Source organism: Mangifera indica, chromosome 1, assembly GCF_011075055.1.
Source record: "Mangifera indica cultivar Alphonso chromosome 1, CATAS_Mindica_2.1, whole genome shotgun sequence".
Taxonomy (NCBI): Eukaryota; Viridiplantae; Streptophyta; class Magnoliopsida; order Sapindales; family Anacardiaceae; genus Mangifera; species Mangifera indica.
This window is the reverse complement of record NC_058137.1, coordinates 27,919,012-27,940,258: the sequence shown is the minus strand read 5'-3', so window position 1 is coordinate 27,940,258 and position 21,247 is coordinate 27,919,012. Positions and strand designations below refer to the sequence as shown.

At 33.5% G+C, this 21,247-nt stretch overlaps 3 protein-coding genes across 3 annotated transcripts; all 3 read left to right on the top strand.

The window, feature by feature from the left end:
- Nucleotides 1–99: 99 nt before the first annotated feature.
- LOC123219968 (trigger factor-like protein TIG, Chloroplastic) lies at nucleotides 100–4,826 on the top strand. The gene is made up of 13 exons (XM_044641947.1): nucleotides 100–459; nucleotides 781–864; nucleotides 964–1,092; nucleotides 1,249–1,337; nucleotides 1,544–1,727; nucleotides 2,241–2,331; nucleotides 2,659–2,813; nucleotides 3,091–3,183; nucleotides 3,275–3,367; nucleotides 3,867–3,947; nucleotides 4,087–4,236; nucleotides 4,339–4,434; nucleotides 4,562–4,826. The coding sequence occupies exons 1-13, from the start codon at nucleotides 175–177 to the stop codon at nucleotides 4,637–4,639; spliced, it is 1,608 nt and encodes a 535-aa protein (XP_044497882.1). The 5' UTR covers nucleotides 100–174; the 3' UTR covers nucleotides 4,640–4,826.
- Nucleotides 4,827–10,597: 5,771 nt separating this feature from the next.
- LOC123192301 (65-kDa microtubule-associated protein 1) lies at nucleotides 10,598–15,299 on the top strand. The gene is given in 12 exon segments (XM_044604799.1): nucleotides 10,598–10,762; nucleotides 11,832–11,883; nucleotides 11,995–12,089; nucleotides 12,178–12,381; nucleotides 12,476–12,727; nucleotides 12,817–13,032; nucleotides 13,289–13,444; nucleotides 13,530–13,767; nucleotides 13,770–13,840; nucleotides 14,057–14,144; nucleotides 14,496–14,644; nucleotides 14,818–15,299. Coding segments are annotated over 10 exon segments (1,746 nt in total). The 5' UTR covers nucleotides 10,598–10,762; nucleotides 11,832–11,883; nucleotides 11,995–12,017; the 3' UTR covers nucleotides 15,118–15,299.
- Nucleotides 15,300–16,211: 912 nt separating this feature from the next.
- On the top strand, nucleotides 16,212–20,601 carry LOC123227901 (protein HOMOLOG OF MAMMALIAN LYST-INTERACTING PROTEIN 5-like). Its single transcript, XM_044653038.1, has 6 exons — nucleotides 16,212–16,450; nucleotides 16,582–16,682; nucleotides 17,609–17,718; nucleotides 18,849–18,924; nucleotides 19,045–19,185; nucleotides 19,540–20,601. Exons 1-6 carry the CDS (start codon nucleotides 16,357–16,359, stop codon nucleotides 20,416–20,418), a joined length of 1,401 nt encoding a protein of 466 aa, XP_044508973.1. The 5' UTR covers nucleotides 16,212–16,356; the 3' UTR covers nucleotides 20,419–20,601.
- The last annotated feature ends 646 nt before the right edge of the window (nucleotides 20,602–21,247 follow it).

Below are 21,247 nucleotides of genomic sequence, written 5' to 3'. Positions count from 1 at the left end.
GCCGAGTTCATGCCCACCAAATACAAGCCAATTCAAAATTAAAACAAAACAAACAAAAATGCAAACGCTGCGTTTAGTTTTATGAAAGAAAATATCGTGCTGGTATCTCTCTATTTATGTCTTGACACTATCTTCAAAAACTTTGAAGCTTCTAAGTTCTAACACAGAACGAAGATGGAGCTTTGCATCACCACCAGCTCAACAACATTTCTCCCTCTCAACAGAGCTTATGCTTCAGTTTTGATCCCTCTCAAGAAGTCAACCCTTCAGTTCAAGAATCAAAAAGCCACCTTGACTTCTCTCAAATTCTCATCTTTCTCCCGCCTAATTCAACCTCAATTCCATCGAAACCGATATTGTGTCTCGGCCTCCGCGGCTTCTTCGGTGGCTGTTGGACCCGAAATGGATAAGCTCCCAGCTAATATTAAAGTCACGGAGACTGAAGAACCCAATTCAAGAGTGGGCTTTTTTTGTTATTTCCTTTTTCGTTTATTTAAAATTCTGTTCTTAAATTTTATTTGCATTTATTTGTAATATTTTCATTATTCACGTTTACTTTGAAGTTTTACTAGTTTGGATAGTGGGTAATTTTTTATTTTTGGTGGGTTTAAGCTTTAAATTTTGCGTGATAATATAATTAGTAGTTACTAGTTAGAACTCTTATAAGTTTTCTATAAAATGTTAATGGTTTTGGTGTTTTTTTGTCTTCCTATTTTTATTTCTCCTTGTAAAATTCTCGTTGGATTTGTATTTTTAATCTTATATAATCTGTTTAAGCAGGTAAGGTTGAATGTGGAAGTTCCACCTGCCGTGTGCGAGGATTGTTACAAAAGGGTTGTGAATGAATTCATGAAGCAAGCCAAGGTTTTTCTGGTTTATATATCAATTTTCATTTTTTGTTATGGCTATTACATTGGAAGAACAGAAGGTAAATTCTTGATGAATCCGGTTTTACATATGCAGATTCCTGGATTTCGTCCTGGCAAGAATGTCCCAGAGAGTATTCTTTTAAGTTATGTTGGGAAGCAAAATGTTCAAAAGGCTACAGTTGAATCCATTTTGAAGAGGACCCTTCCTCATGCCATGTCTTCGGTATGTCGAAGTCAAGCTTATATTTCTTATATTACTAGAACAAACTGAAATTTTTTGAACTAGTAGTGGAAATGTATTCAGTTTTGACATATTTATCACTCAGGAGATTCCATCTGTCAGAATAAGTATCTTGATGCATTTTTATTGTTTAATTAGGTGACTGGAAGGGCTTTAAGAGACTCAGTTCGCATTACAACCAAGTTTTCTGAAATGGAGAAGAACTATTCTTCTCTCAATTCACTCAGGTTTATAATTTATAGATCCTTAAACCTTTTTTTTTTTGCTGCCTGCTTATACTTCTGTCAATGTAGCGGAACACTAATTCTGCTTTTACCTGTCAATATCTTTTTGTGGTTTCTTTTAGAGGCATTTATGACATAAAGTGACATCTTAAGCCAGTATATGTCTTAACATGCAATAATATGGATTCTGGTTGTGGTCTGTTTTCTAGATATGATGTCATAGTTGATGTGGCACCACAAGTCAAATGGATTCCTGAAGATGGATACAAAAACTTGAAGATAGTTGTGGAAATAGACAATGACATAGATGCTCAAAGAGCTGCTGAACAAGAATTGAAGCGTCGTCACAAGTCTATTGGGAAGTTGAAAATTGTCACCGACAGAGGACTACAGGTAAGCGATTTTTAGCCCACTATTTTTGTCCTTTTCATTTCTGATTAAGCATCTTTCTGTTTTGAGGTATTTATCCTTTGCTGTAAGTGAAAGATCAAGTTTAGCATTGCTCAAGCAATCTCAAATGGCATTCCTATTTTTTTTCCATTTTTCAAATAAACAGAGTTCTCATTACTGTTTAAGGAAAAATTTGGAACAGAATTTATTGATCTTAGCATTTAAAAATAAAAAAAAGAAGGCATCCACAAATCCCAGCTCTAGGTTTGAGAAAATGACTTTTGTTGGTATAACTTACCGTATGCTTTATGCTTAAACTTGCAGATTTTTTTCCAACATATGTAGGCAAGCTACTTTGTCCATGTTGAATTTAAAAGTACTTCTACATACATTAATTCCAATCAATTTTATATTTGTTCAGATCCTATTAGACAATTCCAAACTAATATAGTTGCATTTATGGTTTCTCACAATTTTCTTGAGGTTCGTATGTTAAAAGAACTTAAATTTTCACAGATTGGTGATGTTGCAGTCATTGATATATCTGCAACAACAATAAAGGAGGATAAATCAAATGGTCAAAAGATTCCAGACACAGAGACTAAAGGTTTGCCATTATAAACTTGGGTATCACTGTCAATGTTTTCAGTAGTTCATGCTAGACCTAGACCCTCTTCTGATTAATTTGTGTGCTTACTGCTTATTTACCAATTTGCTCATTGCTTTTTACTCATTGTACTTTGAACTAGATGTTAAAAATCTTGATGAAGGAGTTTTAAGCTCAACTAATCCTACGAATTTTTTTTCTTCAAGCCCAACAGCTTCTTGACCTACATTTAGGTTCATTTCCATGTATTGAAGACTGTACCTTTTCTACTAGACCTGTTTCTAATTCTCTATCAAGTGACTGCTACTTCATTGCTTCTTTTTGCAGGTTTTCATTTTGATACAGAAGATGGGGATAAATATCTTCCTGGTTTTCTAGATTCAATAGGGGGAATGCAACGAGGTGAAACAAAGTCCTTTCCTCTGGTGTTTCCCGAATCATGGAGACAAGAAAATCTTCGTGGTGTTAATGCTCAATTTACTGTGAGTTTCCTTCTGTTTTAAAGAAATTTACTTGGAATTTTCTTAAAGTTTCCCATTAACAATAAGACAAGAGATATTGAAGAAGATGTCTAGACCATATGCAATGGCATTATCTGTTCTCCTTCGTGTCAGTGTTCACATCTTCAAAATACAGTAATCCATTGGAACATGTCAGTGGATATCTTTTGACAGTTCCATGGAGTTAAAATATTTGCATTAGTGGGCCACTGAATTGAAGCTTTCTTTCTTCAATTTTTGTTTTTCATTCCCTTTTCAGGTTGAATGCAAAGAACTGTTTTATAGAGAGTTACCAGAATTGGATGACTCAATTGCTGATAAGCTAATTCCTGGATGCACTACCTTAGAGAGGGTAAATAGTAATAAGCTATCAAAATAGTTGTGATCTATAAATATATATATGTACTTCAGTTTTCGGAGAGTTTTCTGCTCCATGAATGCAGGTCAAGGAAACTTTGTTGCAAAAGTGTCAAGAAGTGGAGCAAACTGCTAGAGAACAGGCAACAGATAATGCAATTCTAGATCAGCTTCACAAGGTTATTTCTTTTGTTGAAGTAGCAACATTATATTGGATTCATTTCTTGAAGTTACTAAATTGGTGCTGTCCCTAATAGGACTTCAGCTTTGCATAGCTAATCAATATTCTTGCTTTCTAAGTAATAATGTGTTAGCCATATATGATATTATCTGACTAGGGGAAATGGAGAAAATTGATGCACTATTGTCCTTTATGTACTGTAAAATGACGCTATTTCTATTTGGATATAGTAATAAAAAATGTGGTGATGTTTGTAAAAATAATTTCCTTGGTATCAGGAGTGGAATTTTAACGGGGGCTACTTAAAAATTGTACAGTATAAAATGAGGAAAAACTAAATGGGAGGGGTCAAATTTATAAACATTAATGCAAATTTAGGGGAGTTAAATGCAAAAAATAAAACTATATGAATGAAAATTTTAGTGGAATCGCCAGACCCCACTTGTCCTTACTTGGGTCTGGCAGTGCTTACTGTACCATAACATGTATTATTTCAGATGGTGGAGATTGATATTCCTCAATCCTTGTTTGAGGAACAAGGTAGGCAGCTTTATGGAGCCAAACTTTTGCAGATACAGGTCAGTATTCTCTGTTTCCTGTAAAGAATACCATTTTGATAGCCTAAGATCATGAAACTTAAGATCTGATGATTAAGGGTTTAAGAATCTACCTTATGTGCCAATGTACCAATTCTAATCCAGTGTTTTGTCACTGCAGGCAAATATGAAATTGAATGATGAGCAGCTAGCTACTCTATCGAGTCCAAAAGCAGTAAATGCATATCTCGAAGACCAGAGGGAGAATATTATTAATGTGATAAAACAAAATCTAGCTGTTGGAGATATCTTTAAACGAGAAAACTTGCAGGTATCTATCTAACAAACTTCAAAAGTAACATCATCATAGATTAGCTTTTGATTCATTATACAATTTCTAAAAAAAAAATGTGTTGGATGGACTTTGCTACAGTTTCCAACCGAGGAATTAGTCAAAGAAGTTGAGAACTCCATTGCTGAATTCAAACGTAATAAACAAGAATACGATGAGGATCACATAAGAGACCAGGTGAGTGTAGTTATGACCTTCTTCCACACAACATTACCTTCACATCATTGATTATTTGTTCATGATGCTAATAGCATATATCGACAACAAACTGATATGGGTAGTATTGTTCCTGGAACTTGTTTAGGTGCAAGAGGTTCTTGAAGGAGCTAAAGTGCTTGAATGGTTGAGAGAACATGCAGAAATTCAGTACATTACTAGATGATCGAAACTCTAGAGTTTTGTGTGTTTTAAATGTAGCGGCATTGCAGGGACCTTGCAGCCCTGAGGAATTTTGTTTCTCTCCAGTTTGGTATTGTAAAACACTAGTTGCATGTACAGAATTGCTGCAAAAGCATTGTAGTACAGTTAACATAAAAATCCTTAATGATAATTAAAACCATTTTTATGTATGATTAAACTTCATCAGTTGTTAAGTGTAAGTTTTGCATATGTTTAGATTGAAAAGCATAAATCATATTAGTGATTATAATGAGTATTAAGGAGCAGAAAATGAAGTCTATTCTGTAAGCTTAAATCCGGGGTCTGGCACATCTGGGAACTTTTATGAACTGCCATGTGGGTATTCTGAAAAATCTGAAAATATATGTGGTTACTTTCCAACATATTGTAAAAAAGGCCTTTGAATGGGCCCAGATTTGAAAGCCCTTATAATTGGTGTGGTGTGTAAAATTAATGTGGCGCAAATTTGGCGTACACTGATACACAATCCATTTTATCCAGCGTGTGTTTGTGTTTTTGTATTGTGAATGTCAATTATCCAATATTCATAGTCTAATTTAACAGATAAACACCACTAGGGTTGTAATCAAGGCAGGCAAGTCAAGTCAAGTCAAGTCAAGTAGTATTACTTTATTTGAACTTGGCTCGGAGTTACAAATTCAAACTTGAGATATGAATAACTAAATTCGAGAAATCACAATTAAATTTTATAATTTATATATTTATTAATTATCTTTAATTTTTAAAATTAATAAATAAAATTTTAATGATGTAACTATATGATTTTAATTTTTTTAAAATTTATTGATATCATGCTTAAACTAAACTATAAGCTTATAAGCCCATCAAACCGAGTAATAATAAACTCATTCAATTCAATAATATAATTGAGTTAAATCACAAACAGCTCGTGAGTGGCCTGTTTCAACGCAAATGGTCTGACTTGAGTTAGCCCACAAGAACAGAAAAATCCCTTTCTAATTTGAAAGTTTTTAAGCCCAATCTTATCATTTATCCATGTTGATGCCTAAAGGAGGCAATCATAGTGGTCGCAAATAATCGTTATTAAAAGGCACAATAAACTATTCATCACTCAAATCCCATTTGAAACTAAGTTTATAGTCAAGATCTGCATAATTAAAACTATAGTTTATAATATTTAGAATAGTATATTGTAAACATAAAGGACAAGATGCATGTGAAGGATTCTTGGCTTGTTCAATGCACCCAAACAAATTCCATACATTCTCTGTCTTGCCCACATGAACCAAACCCTACAAAGTGGTTCCCATTGGCCATTTGGGTTATGATTTTTGTGCCAATTCATTACATATATTATCATAATCATCTCTCTTTTCTATCAAGTAAACCCATACTTTCTTTTATTTTCTAATAATATATAAAGATCATTCATCATTAAATAAGATGTTAAAAACTGCTCGATAATTCAAAAATTAAATTAAAAATAAATTATTTAAAAAATTAAATCAAATATTAATTCAAAGATATAATAAAATCTTTTTTAAGTTAAATTAGTTATTGATTTATTTATTTTTTAAAATTAATTAATTGAATCGAATCAATTTAAAAAAAAATAATTAAGTATCAAATGGGTTTTGAAAATTTTGGACCAAAATATAATAAAGTAGGATGATCCTCTAAAATTCAATTTAAAACCAATTAACAAAAAAAAATTAAACAAAAAATTGATTCAATTTAAAATAATGTAAAATTTGTTTAGTTAATCAGTTTTAAACATCGTTAAAGTATAATTGATATATTTTTTTTATCTAATCAGACATGAATTAACTACAACAAATTAGATTAAATTGTAAATTTTATAACCAATCTTATAATTATTATATTAAATAAATCAAAATTTTAATTTTAATATATCTCCTTTACCACATTATCTATCCCAGGGCAAACCCATTGATATTGTTTCAAATTACTTTTCAATTTAATTGTTAGTCAAAGTCTTCACTTGGGTCACCTTTATTTGAATTGATTAAACAGTATTAATAATAATCCCATTTCAATCAAGTGACCCAGTCAGCAGGGCACTATCCTTTTCTTGGGACAAGATTCCAATCCCCACTCATTCTAGTTTCTAACTATAACCATCAACCAGGTAAAATATTGTTGCTTTATTAGACAATACTGATTTTTTATTTTACTATAAGGTATGGTTCATTGTCTTCATATTTAATAATAATAAGAAGAGACAAAATATAAAATTAGTAAAATTGTTTATGAGTTATATAATCTTTTAAATAAATATGTAGCCTTAGATTTATATGAGACTAATGAAAGGTGCATTGATCCCATAAATTATTGTTAAAGAAATAATAAAAATTTATATGATATGTATTGTCAATTACATTTTTACCCCCATACTGTTTCTTTGACACTATAATCTCTACACAATAACATTCACATCATTTTTATTCTTTATTAATGATGGGTACTAATTAATATATTAATAATGACATATTATATAATACCCAATTATATAGTAATATATTATCATTAATATATATCGATATATTAAATTTTGATATATTTCCCCTTAATCTGGGTTTTATATGTTCAAAAATAAATATGCATCGCTCGAATCATCAATTCCATATTGAATATTGTCATTTTTCTAAAATCACTACAAAACTTAGAAGCTCATCCAACCCTACCATATGCAATGTGGTTTGAGCTAAGGATACATATGCAATGTGGGGTAATGGTGACCAAAGAAGCAATATAATTTATGAGGCAAGTTTCTTTGGATGGCCAAAATCTAACTACCAAACAAAAAGTCATATACTGATAAGTGGCATTGAATTGGCAATCAATGAATGGTTGATTTTTAATGTCCAAAATCTAAGTTTGGTGAACTTTTCTTTCTTCAGGTGTCTTACTTTCCATGATGATTCTTGATGACAGCTAAAAAGCAAGTACTAATCAATAATAATATGACATTTGTCCATCTTATTTTGTAGCCAATCAAGTATTTAATATTATTCACTATATTTAAATTAAATTAAATTTGAATTTGAATTAGTATTAAGTCAAGCTCAAGTTAAGCTTAGCTTAACACTATAATTGAGTCAAAATTAATTAAAATAATATTATTTTAATATATATTAATTAAAATAACATTATTTTAATTAGTTTAAATCGAATTTTTTTATGCTTATAAGTGTATCAAATTGAGCATTCTCCGAAGTTGAGTTCATCAATACAAAATTCTTAAGCTAGAGAATGAGATCAAGGTCAAATTAGACCTGGCCACGGGCCGGTTTGGCCCGTGAACCGGACCGAAACCGGCCCGGATAAAACCGGAACCGGAACCGACAGACCTGGAACCGGACTAAACCGGAACCGAAACCGTGGCTCTACGGTTCGGTTCCGGTTCACATAAATTGGGACCGTGGAACCGCCGGTTCACACCGGTTTATGAACCGGTGGTTTACTGTGATGAACCGAAAAAAATTTGAAATTTTTTTTAAATTGTTTTGATTTTTTTTTGAATTTTATTTGAAAAGGCAACGGTTCCCTGCGCAGGGAACCGTTGCCTTTTGAAGGAAAAATTGCAGGGGACCCGGTCCCCTGCAATTTTTACTGAAGTTGACCCTGCAATTTTTGGAATTTCAGTTCACCCCCCCTATTTCTAATTTTTTTCAAAAAAGTTTTTTTCTATATATACCCCTTTAAATTCTATTCTCTCAAATCTCAATCTCTCTACTCTCTCACTCAATCCTTCAAACTCTCATTCTCATTCTTTAAACTCTTAATATTCTCTAAATCTTTCAATTCAATCAAATTTTCTTAAATTTGATTAAATTCTTTTTTAATTTTTTATTAATTTCAATTTCAATTTTTTTTATACAATTCATAATTAATTATAGAATTTATTTATATAATTAATTTTATTTATTATTTATTTATTATCTTTTATAATTAATCATATAATTTATTTATATAATTAATTTTATTTATTATCAAAAAATGGCAAGTAGTGGAAATTCTTCCGATAATAGGAGATTTGGTCAATATTCGCATATATCAAATGTGAATGAAAATCAATTTATAGATGATTTTAATAATAATTTCAATTTCAATTATTGTAATTAATAATTTAAAAATTAAATCAAGATCATGTATTAGAATTGACGGTTCAATATCGGTTCCGAACCGAAACCGTCGGTTCCGAACCGGGGCCATGAACCGGAACCAGCGGTTCCGAACCGTGGACGAACCGTCCTGTTACGGTTTCGGTTCAGGGTCCTTATATTTTCGAACCGTGAACAGGCGATTCCGAACCGAAACCGGCGGTTCATGAACCGTGGCCAGGTCTAGGTCAAATTCATATAAATTAAACTCATTCTAATCGAAATGATAATTAAATGTGGGTTAATTTGGTTTAAACCTACCATAGCTCGTGATTAATACCTTTTTGTTTATGCCATCATTTTAGCTTTCTTTTGGCCTATTTTTTGTCATTATCTATTAATATGCCCCTCTTTGCAACACCTTACCACAAAATTGCCCTCTTGCTCTCATTTTAAAGTACTTAATTTTTAAATGCTTTAAATTGATTTGAAATGGGTATTGCATGAAACATAATGAATACTTTATCTTATATCAAAATTATTAAATAAAATCATTTAAAAATATGAAAAGAAATATAACATCAAATTTATACAAGGCAAATTTTGTGAATTATCTCATATGTAGATAGCTTTTGGACTTTTTCATTTTGTTAGTCAAAATATCTTCCACGATTGAAAGTTTGTTGAATTATTGCTCTTCCTTTGTTACAATGGAGGAATGCATCAAATTCACACAACTCTTTATTATTGAGAAAAAAATATGGGTACATCCGATCACGATTTAATTGTCAAATTAAATTGATTCAATCATTATTAGAAAGCTGAGGATGAAGAGATTGAAACTAAAGACACAAACACAGTTAGATTTAAAATACCTATTATTCAACATTATTTAATAAATATACTTGATAAGTCTATTTTAAATTTTTAATTATATATATCACCAGTTTGTTTGATTGGTCAGATTAGTCAACCTGATGATTGACTACTTTATTAGGTCAAACTTTAACCTGAGTATAAATACACTTTTTATTTAATTAAAATACAATTTTATTTAAAGAATACTTTTTCATATAATTATGGTTTTATTTTGGAATATACAAAACAAATAGATAAACTTGGATGCCAATGGTTAAAAAGTATTATTTTATACATAATTAAAAATAATTTAATTATATAATAATACAAATTAATATTTAAATACACATAATTTTATTTTATTTTTTTTTTGAATAAATATATCATAGTCATCAAAGTGAACCCAATGAACTCTCTTCAAATTAACATTTTTCAAACCAATTTTTGCAATCTCGTTAATTCTAATTTATGTACTTTGAAGCAATCTACTTTTTACACCTACTTAAAAAAATCTCATTGTCCTCAATAAAAAGAATTATTATAAATTTTCTAGTGTGAAATATTATATATACTAACAAAATATGTATCAATAAATATTAGATAAAATGATTTACATTTAATTTTAAATATTTAACTAAATAATTAAATAAATTATTATTATATAATTAAATAATTTTAAATTAAAATATAAGATAAAATTTAATTAAATGAAAATATTTAAATATTCCTGTGTGTTTCTATTTTAGTCCTTTATCTAAAAAATAACATTTAATACAATTTTTTATTTTGGATATGAGTAATCAGCAACTTCACTAGTCAAACCACCACCTGCGAGTCAACATTAAGGGTAAAATAGTCAATCCGAACTTCACTGGCAGTGTCACTCTGGTAATTAACTCAACAATCAAGGGCAAATAACAAAGAAAATTCTTCAGGAATATCAGGATTATCAGCTTGAAAGGGCCTACTCTCCGTTTCTCTCTCTATCTTTTCTTCTGTCATGAGTCAAGACCTTTTGTTAACTTCACACACTCTCTCTCTATCATTTGCACTCTAAACACTGAAACCAAAACAAGAAAAAATAGAAACTTTAGATCTGAAACCTCCAGAGAGAGAAGTTTCAGCTTCAAGTTCTGATCTTGGTAAGCATTTGGTTCAGTTTCTGTTGTTGTTTTGTTTGTTTAAATTGTTAATGTAATGCACCTGTTCTGTTTCTTGATTTTGTTCTTGTTTTGGCAGTGAAAGAGATCTGTATGTGTTTCTTGAAGTTGTTTTTCTTGTCTTTGTGATTTTGCTGACGTAGGTTCGGGAGCTTAGTGCATATTTTATTGGAAATGTTAGGTGAATTTTGTTTTATTTTTAATGGGAGTGGAATTGAGTGGTTTTGTTTACTGTTTTTCAAGTTGGGATCTTGGTTTATTGCTCTTTGTTTAATGATTGGTTTTTTGGGTTGAGTTTTTCTAGTTGGTTCTTAGTCGAATGAAGGTAAATGGTTTGTCTGATTGCTTAGAAAATGCGGGTCAAGAAGTTGAGCTTTGTAGCTTTGAGTGGAATTAGTGATATTGTTCTGTATGCAAGGCTTTGGGTGGTTTAAGAGCCTGTTTGCCGCTGGGTGGCTGGGTTGATCTTTCGGTTTTTTGTTTAACTGAAGGAAGCTAGTTTCACTTGGTTATTTTATAATGTCAGCAACAAAACAGGAGTTCTTAAGATTTGAGTCTCTGTCTTATGAATCAACACCTTGTTTGGTTGCTGAGAAATATGGGACGAGAGAACAAGGTTAGACTGTGATAATTCTGTTTTATGCTATTTTGGTAGTTTGTGTGGTATATTTTTCTGCTAATTCAGCCAATCTTGTTTTGAGCTTAATTAGAAAGTTGCCTAGTTGCCTTTATGTCCAAATGTTAAGCTGCCCAAGGTTCTAACTCTCGTTTCTTTTCTTAAACTTCCTTGGAATTCAAATGCATGTGAGTTTAAGTTGTTTGACAAGTAGTTATTTTCGATGACTTTGTGTGTGAATTGTCCAAAAAATGTGGTATGGTTGGTGAGATCTTGAAATCAGAATACAATTTGTGTGCCAAAATCTTGTTTGATCTTGTCAGTTGAAGTTTTTTCCATGGAACCCATTTATTGCAATGTTCTTTATTTAACCTAGTTCTTAGACGGACCTTCAACTGACTAGTTGCATTTCTTTGTCTATTTCTATTCTGACAGGATTGTATGTTTACCTTGTCTGGTAAACTGCTGTTTTTTGCTGGTCGATAAGGTATATGGATTTTATTGCATTTCTTGCTATTCCTGTTTATCTGTACTTTCTGAGACCTTTATTTTTGTCCAATGGAGAGATAAAGGTTTTCTTTGATTATGCTGTATACAGAGCAGGTTGTAGTGGCTACATAAATGGCGGTGACAGATACTGAAAACCCTCTTCTTGGAGAAACCACTTGCAGTTCTTTACTGCAGAAACTGCAGGTAATTTTTCACCGATTTTAGTGTTTGCTCATTGTTTATTTGCATGTCATGAAGGAATAGCTGCACACTGATCCAAGATTTGTTTCAGGAAATCTGGGATGAAGTTGGTGAAACTGATGAGGAACGGGACAAGATGCTTCTTCAGATAGAGAAGGAATGCTTGGATGTGTACAAGAGGAAGGTGGAGCTGGCGGCAAAGTCAAGAGCACAACTTCTTCAGGCCTTGTCAGATGCCAAAGTTGAACTTTCAAGTCTTCTATCGGCTCTTGGAGAAAAAGGGTTTGTTGGAGTTGTAAGTAATCATTGTTTTGGGTCTTTGATATTTGGAACTATGCTTCACGATAGGTTATCTGGTTTACTCATGGATTTCTTCGGTTTTATTACAGCCTGAAAAGACTTCAGGAACAATTAAGGAGCAACTTGCTGCTATAGCACCAGTACTTGAACAGCTGTGGAAACAGAAAGAGGAGAGAGTAAAGGAGTTCTCAGACGTGCAAACACAAATTCAGAAGATATGTGGAGAAATTGCTGGGAACTTGAGCCTCAGTGAGCAAGCTCCTGCAGTTGATGAGGCTGACCTGACCTTGAACAAGTTAGATGAATATCAAGCTCAGCTCCAGGAGCTTCAAAAAGAGAAGGTAATTTTCTTTTTACTTTTATTAGCATTGAATTGATTTTTGTTTTACATTGGCATTGATAATAGCTAATTGCATACTACAACCTGCAGAGTGATAGGCTCCACAAAGTCCTTGAATTTGTTAGTACTGTGCATGATCTCTGTGCTGTCCTCGGCATGGACTTCTTCAGTACTGTAACTGAAGTTCATCCAAGCTTAAATGACTCTACTGGTGTGCAATCTAAAAGCATTAGCAATGACACCCTATCTCGGTTAGCTAAGACGGTCTTAGCACTGAAAGAAGATAAGAAGCAGAGGCTTAATAAGGTAAGCTTTTAATGCTTTCGTTCATGGGCTGGTCGTCTTATCTCATTTTGCTTCATGTTCTGATACTGTGATGGTTGGACATAGACATATGTGCTTGGGGAAATCAGCAGTTGAAAATCATTAATGCTCTCCCTCTCAGATTATTCTGATTTATGTTAAGAGTATAGAATAAATTACACACTTCTCGAAAAGTTCAAGACATTTTGCCACATTAATAATTGTTTATTGATGTTGTCTTTGATAATCCGTGTCACAGCTTCAAGAATTAGCTACTCAGCTAATTGATCTATGGAATCTAATGGATACCCCTGATGAAGAAAGGAAACTGTTTGATCACGTTACCTGTAACATATCAGCTTCTGTAGATGAAGTGACCGTCCCTGGTGCTCTTGCGCTGGATCTAATTGAGCAGGTGATCAAATTCAACAAACTGTACAAAACTATGTTTGAATACATTTTTTCTGCTGTTTACTTATTTTCTTGTTTTTTCTTCATAGGCTGAAGTAGAAGTTGAAAGGCTTGATAAACTAAAAGCCAGCAGAATGAAGGAAATTGCCTTTAAAAGGCAAGCTGAACTTGAAGAAATATATGCACGTGCTCATATAGAAATAGATCCAGTGGCTGCTAGAGAAAAAATTATGTCGTTGATTGATTCTGGGAATGTTGAGCCTGCTGAGCTACTAGCTGACTTGGATGGCCAGATAGCAAAAGCCAAAGAGGAAGCTTTCAGCAGAAAGACATCTTGGACAAAGTTGAGAAATGGATGTCAGCCTGTGAAGAAGAGAGTTGGCTTGAAGATTACAATCGGGTACTATTATAATTATTATGACCTATGACTTTTCAGGGAGGTGATCATCTTATGATGACTTTAGACCAGCGAATAGTATGTTAATTGCTATGTAAATTTAAATAAAGAAGATTTAGTTGAGTGGGGCTTTTCTTCTATGTTATGCATACTATTCAGTTTACAGATGAGCTTGAATTTCTTCACTTTCAGCATCACTGACTTTACTTACCGAAACAGGATGAAAATAGGTACAATGCAAGCAGAGGTGCACACTTGAATCTCAAGCGAGCAGAAAAAGCCCGAATTCTGGTAAACAAGATTCCAGGTATGCATAGAAATTTGAGTTGTGTTTGCTCATGAGCGAGGTCTTAATATATACCATTAATTAACTTCTTAACTTGCAAAAATCCCCTTGTTTTGTTTTTAAAACCTAGATTAACTTTAAAGGAGATCATTTGCTTTAATTAAACTTGTACTTAGGTGAAGCTAAATTTAGCAAACTGCATTGGGTGGTCGGTAATGCTATTGATACCGTAATTGTGCCTATCAAAATCAGATATTGAAACCCAAAATAATTAGGCTCCATGGGAAATCACAGCCATGTATGTACAGCGCTTCATGCATTGTGCTCTAGCTTATTCGTTCTTTGTACTAACTGCGTTTCTTGGCCATCTAGCTCTAGTTGACACCTTGGTTGTCAAAACTCGAGCTTGGGAAGAAGACCGTGGCGTATCATTCACCTATGATGGTGTCCCTCTACTTGCAATGCTAGATGAATATGCCATGCTAAGGCAGGAAAGAGAAGAAGAAAAGCGGAGGATGAGGGTAAGTTTTATTGATGGATTGGTGTAAAATCATGTGATGTCTAAAATTGAATTCAAATAGTCTTCAATGGCCTCAAATTTGGCTCGGATGTTTCATTTCCAGTATCTACATTATGATGTTGCCATCCTGAATTTCTCCTGCTTAATGGGATTGTAACTTTGTTGGCTTCATAGGATCAAAAGAAGTACCATGAACAACAAAACACAGAGCAAGAAGCCATTTTTGGTTCAAGGCCCAGCCCTGCCCGCCCTGCCAGTACTAAAAGGATTGTAGGACCACGCCCAAATGGGGCTGCCAACGGAACTCCAAGCAGACGGCTATCTCTCAATGCAAACGGCAGCAGGTCCATATCTAAAGATGGAAGGAGGGATAGCACCAACAGGCCAGCTGCACCTGTTAACTATGTTGCCATTTCGAAAGAGGATGCCGCCTCGCATGTTTCAGGAACCGACCCAGTTCCAGCTTCACCATGACAATAAAAGAGAGAAGAGATTGTTAGGTTTACACCCTTGTGATATTACTACTATTATTGTTATTAGTAGGTCTGTTGTAGGGATAGAGAGAACTCAGAAGAGGCACTGAGAAGTGACTGAGAGTAAGCTGTTTTGACCTGTGTATGTTATATCTCATAAATCTTTTCCTTGCCTGTTTTAAATCATGACTATTTTTCTATCTTTTTCTAATGTGGAAAAAATCTTTTCATATAATGAATGTAAGGTGCAATTAATCAATTATGAGGTAAGCATATGGGATAACCAACCAATTATGGGGCAGGATTTTGTCACATATTTTCGGATGGTGATGAGGGATCAAGACATTCCAGTATAAAAGGAAATAAAGATTAAAATATGAAAGGAAACAAGGTCGATAGAAGATAGGAAGGAAGAGAAAAGTTTGGTGAGAAGAGTATATGAAAAGAAAACGATGAAGAAACGAGTCGAAAGCAAGAGAGAGAACAGGCATTAGTTAAGGATGATGTAATGACAGTATAATGTAGAATATGATATGTTTATGCGATAAATTATGTGGAGTTAAGTTTATTCTTTAATTTAATTTAATTTTTTCAGTATTATTAGCTCATTAATTTAAATTTATTCTCTTAGTGTGGTAAGTATTTAATAATTAATTAAAGTTATGAAAAGTTTTATTTTGAGTTTGAGATTTTATTGTTTAAGAAAATTCAATTTTAATGAAATTAGTTAATATTATTTTTTAGAATAATAATTTCATAAATTTAGAATTATTTAATAATTTTAATTCTAATTAAACTAATATCAATAAGCTTTTCTAATCTAATTAAGAAAATAAGTTTATATAAAATCAAGAATTTTCTAATTCAATTCAATTGATTAATTTATTGGATTATTATAATAATTCAGTTGAATTTTCCTTTAAGAAACTTTGCATTCTCAATTATAATCGTGAATGAGTATATATTTAAGATTATCAAAGTTAAAAACGATGAAATTTGAGAATGAAACATAGCTTGGGTGGAAAATAGTCCTTTGGCCTTATTAAATTTATAAAAGGAAAATAAAATTCTGCTTTTCAAAGCTTTGTATCTAACTAAGACTATTATTCCCAGATAGATACGACATCGTTTTCAAACACCTTCCAGATTTGGAATTAAACTGAAACTCAATACGCAAGCGCGTCTTCCTTTCCGTCTTTTGTCAAAAAGCAACACAGAACAGAGATCAAGCTAGACGATCATGGCGAACGAAACCGAGCCAGCGAAGTTTCTGTTACCGTACCTACAACGAGCTGATGAGTTACAAAAACATGAGCCTCTCGTTGCTTACTATTGTAAGTTCCTCCAAGTTTTTTTTTTTCTTCTGTTTATTTGTAAATATTTTGTAATCCTAGGTTCTCTGTTAATTTTTTCTTGATCTCTGTTACGAAGTCGTTTTTGGGTATGTTTATTTTTATTTGTTTAGGTCGATTATATGCGATGGAAAAGGGATTGGGGTTTCCTCCGAACGAGCGGACCAAGACCACCAATTCTCTCCTTGTCTCTCTCATGAACCAGCTTGAAAAGGTTATATTTTTTGGATTTTTTTGAAGAAATTTTGGAGTTTTGAAATAAGAGTATTGATTATTATTGTGTTTAATCAATTGGGTCTGTTTGTTTTCTGAGTAAATGAAAGTGAACTTTGTGAAATTCTTTGTTTTTTTCCCCATTTGATTAAACTCATGAAATTTGTCAAAGATTTTGTGTTTTTTTTCATTTGGTTAAATCATGAATTAACTTAAACTTGTGTAAACGAGATTTCAGTTAGTTAACATCTGTGTTTTGGATTGCACAAGTACTGAGGCTCTGGGTTGTCATTTAAGTTACCAGGTTGCCTAATCTGAGATGTGCTAAAACAATGGTTGGGATCCGCTTTGCAGCTTAATCTGTTATATGTGTTTCTGCTGCCTGTAATGCCCTCACATTTGTATATAATCAGATTGTTTGATTCTTCTCTACTGTTTTTTGGAGAAATCAAACAAATTTATGCTGTTTTAACTTTTGGAGCTTTGTAGTTGTATCATTACTATGACAGTTCTGGTGTACTTTGCCTATATTTATTTCGTACTCTGTAGGATGTAACATAATTTTGTATAGATATTGACAACAAAGTTATTGTGAAATAGGGTTAATGATACATGTAGATGTTATTCTCAGAATAGGTGAGATTGTAGAGCATGTTGTTTGTAGGTTGTAATGCATAAGAACAATGGATAATGCTTTTTTATGTAGATTGCAATTGATGGCATTGTCATATGGTACAAGTAGATGTTGCATATGCAGCAGGACTAAGAAAAACAATGTACTATGGATGAGTTATTAAATCAAAAGGCTGAAACATATGGCTGGGGATCTTTAGTTTTCAACATATGTTCTCTTGTTGACTGATAGGCTTTACTAATAAACTATGTTTTTTCTCCTTGTTGATCTCTAACTGTACTGATGGTTTACAGGATAAGAAGTCATTGAAGCTGGGGCCTGAAGACAATTTGCATCTAGAGGGATTTGCTTTGAATGTTTTTGCAAAGGCAGACAAGCAAGATCGTGCTGGTAGAGCAGATTTGTATGTCAAATTTGATTTTATTGTATTTGGTCTATGTTCCAGCTGACATTTGATACTAGTGCGTCAGCACTCACCTGTAGTTGTATCCATGGTTTTAAAAATCAGACCAACTTGTTTGATTGGTTCGACTAGGAACTGAGAGCTAGTTTGGTCCGAAAATGTTTTAAATTGTTTTGAGCTTTGAACCGCGGTTGAACTAGCCCAAACCTACTGGTTCACAGTGCAACCATTGGTTTAGTTGAATCGAATCCCTATGTTGACGTAAGCACAAATATTGCAATTTTTTTTTCGCAAAACCGTTACATAACTTTGAAAGCACCATGGGGCCACACCACATTTGGTTTTATGTTTTTTTTTTTCCTTTATCCTATCTTTTGCATATTAAAAGGAAAATAAAAATTTTATACTTGTTGGGATTTGAACCTAACATCTTATAAATTGACATAATGTGTGTGTCATCAGGCCATATTCATTTTTATGTAAATGTTAATGGTTTTTTCACTTAATAATTAAGTAGTCAAAATTATTTTGAATGTTATTTTTAATATAAATTTAAACCATTCACCTGTTTTGACCACCGGTCAATCGGTCCATCTTTTGGTTGACCTGAACCGGCCTCTTCACCGGCTCAACGTCCAGTCTGGGTATGAAAACCATGGCTGTATCCTTGGTTTTTAAAAGCATTGTGTTTTAATGACCTAGTGTGAGGCACTCATTGAACATATGCCATGTGTTCTGTAACTCCCTCTGCACTTGTCATATAGGTGGTTTGTACACTGGTAGGACTGAAGAAGTGTGTCTTAGGAAGCTGGTAACAGTTGATAATGATTTTGTAATGGTCTGTAAAATTTTACCATGTGTAAAGGAATGGTCAAGATGGTGTTATTATAAGTCTTTTGACATGGCATAATTTACTTTGTTATTCATAGTTCATTTCATTTAACTCGTTGAAGGCCTTGGGTGGGCTTCCTTGATGAAGTATTCAGTACCATGGCTACTGAATGTATATAGCATCACTTGAATGGTGGAGTTCTGATTTATGTTACTTGTGCAAAATTCTGCCATTTCTCATTCTCTTCCTTTTATGAGTTCATTTTTCAGGAATTAAATCTTTTGAGTTCTTGTTACAGGAATACTGCAAAAACGTTTTATGCAGCAAGCGTCTTCTTTGAAATTTTAAATCAGTTTGGTGCACTTCAGCCTGATGTGAGTTTGTTATCTTCTATTCAGAGGAAATCTTTATCTGCTCAGAGCTTACATTTAAAGCAGCTGAAATTCTCTGATTACCCTATATAACAGAATATACTTTTATATAAAATTGTACAGCTTGAGCAGAAACAAAAGTATGCAGCCTGGAAAGCTGCAGATATAAGGAAAGCTTTGAAGGAAGGAAGGAAGCCAATCCCAGGCCCTCCTGGTGGGAGTGAAGATCTATCAACTCCGCCAATTATGCCTAGTGGCTCATATGTATGTCTCTGAATTCATTTCTTGAGCTTGTTGAATCAAACAAAACAGAAAATTTGTACTCTCAAAATACATTCCTTTCAGTTCCATTTTTGTGATGATGGGAGCTGGTCACAGAGAGAAAGATGATAATGGAGTCTAGATTTACGAGATGCATGCATGTTATATAATTTGAAGATTATAGCTTGTAGTCAGTGTATGAGCACGATGATAAAGATATGTCATTGTCAGTGGCCAAGGATGAATTTTTGCTTGTTGCATGAATGATGTCAGAGATTCTGTCTTAGGTCTGATGCATAATTCATATCTTAAGCTATATAGATGTCTAATTAGTTTTCAGCGATATTTGTTTTGCAGGATTTCCAGACACGTGAAACTACAGCTACTGGTCCTACATCAGATTCTGGTCCTTCACCTCAGTTCCCTGATAACCATTATTCTGTAAATGCTCCGCCGCTGCCTCAGTTTCATAAACAGGATTTCCAGACACGTGAAACTACAGCTACTGGTCCTACATCAGATTCTGGTCCTTCACCTCAGTTCCCTGATAACCATTATTCTATAAATGCTCTGCCGCCGCCTCAGTTTCATGATAATGTTAACAACCAGCACTCTGCTGATATTCCCCCATCACCTCCTTCCCGTGATTTTCATCCACCTCCTCCATTGACTAGATCAGAAAGTTCTACATATTCTAACCCAACTGCTGGCTACCCTTCCCATGATTATCATCCACCACCTCCAGTAAACAGATCAGACAGTTCTCAATTTTCGCAGTCTTACCACCATCAATCTTACCAACAGGAGCCCCAGCAGCATTTGTCCCATAATTACCCTTCTTATGAGACTCCATCTTTCAACTATCCAAATTTCCAATCTTATCCAAGTTTTACTGAGAGCAGTCTCCCATCAGTACTATCCCATCATCCTTCTTACTATCAAAGCTCTGAGACTTCCTACTCTCCCCATTCGGCTCCTCCCACAACAAGCTACCCCTCAACCTCCCAATACACTTCAAGCAGCAGAAATGGTGCTATCTCAGAACCTGCAGCCCCAGCTGCAGCTGAGAAATACCATTATGACAGCAATTACCAGCCGCCACCAGAGAAAATTGCTGAGGCACATAAGGCAGCAAGATTTGCAGTTGGAGCTTTAGCATTTGATGATGTATCTGTAGCTGTGGAACACTTGAAAAAATCCCTTGAGCTGCTGACAAATCCATCAGCTGGTCATTAAGATTTGTGTTTTTGACTGGGTCAGAATCCAGTGATGTTCTTCTTTTGCTTTCTAGTTTTGCTATGTGTTTTTATTTGTAGAAGTCATTGGACGGTGGACGCATGCACAGAAGAATTGTGGTTTACTGTCATGACACATTTATGTAAATGAAAATTCTTGATATTATCTTCGTTCCTTTTCCCATCCTCTTATTAGATTATGATACATTTATTTGTAGAAATGTCAGCACCAGATCTTTCTGAGCAGAACCGTTCCCCTATGTCTTGTATTTGCTATATGAAGATTGTTATATGTCCTCCAAACATTTGAAAGATAACATAGGTTGATCTTTCTCACTCCTATTGATTACTGTAATGGTAACCAAGACATAAAAATTGGGATCAGAAGAGGTTGATTCAAGCCGGGCTGAATCTGATCAAGGGGTCAGCGGGAGCTCGTCTTGAATCTATAATTCATGACTTAAACTTGTTTGAGTTGGTAAATAATGATGTTAGAGAACAGCAGATAAGATGAATAGTGTTGATAAAGAGAAATAATGTTCAGTTTAAATGTACCCTTCGTGGTTTAGCATCTCCTGGAGGAAAATGAAAGAAGAGCTCTTGTTTTGTCCTTAAGATTCAAGGATTTTTGTCTTATTTGCTTTGTATGAGATAATTCAAGTCGTTCTTGCCTTCATCACCAGGAATAAATTATTTATGTGTCCAATTAACTAGGTGGATAAGCCAAGAGATTCTGTCTTAAGTGTCAAATTATTTAAGATTCTGGTAATTAAGCAAGGCGGATTAGTGAAGATCCAATACCGTAATGTCTCAAGTTATTGTCTTGTTTT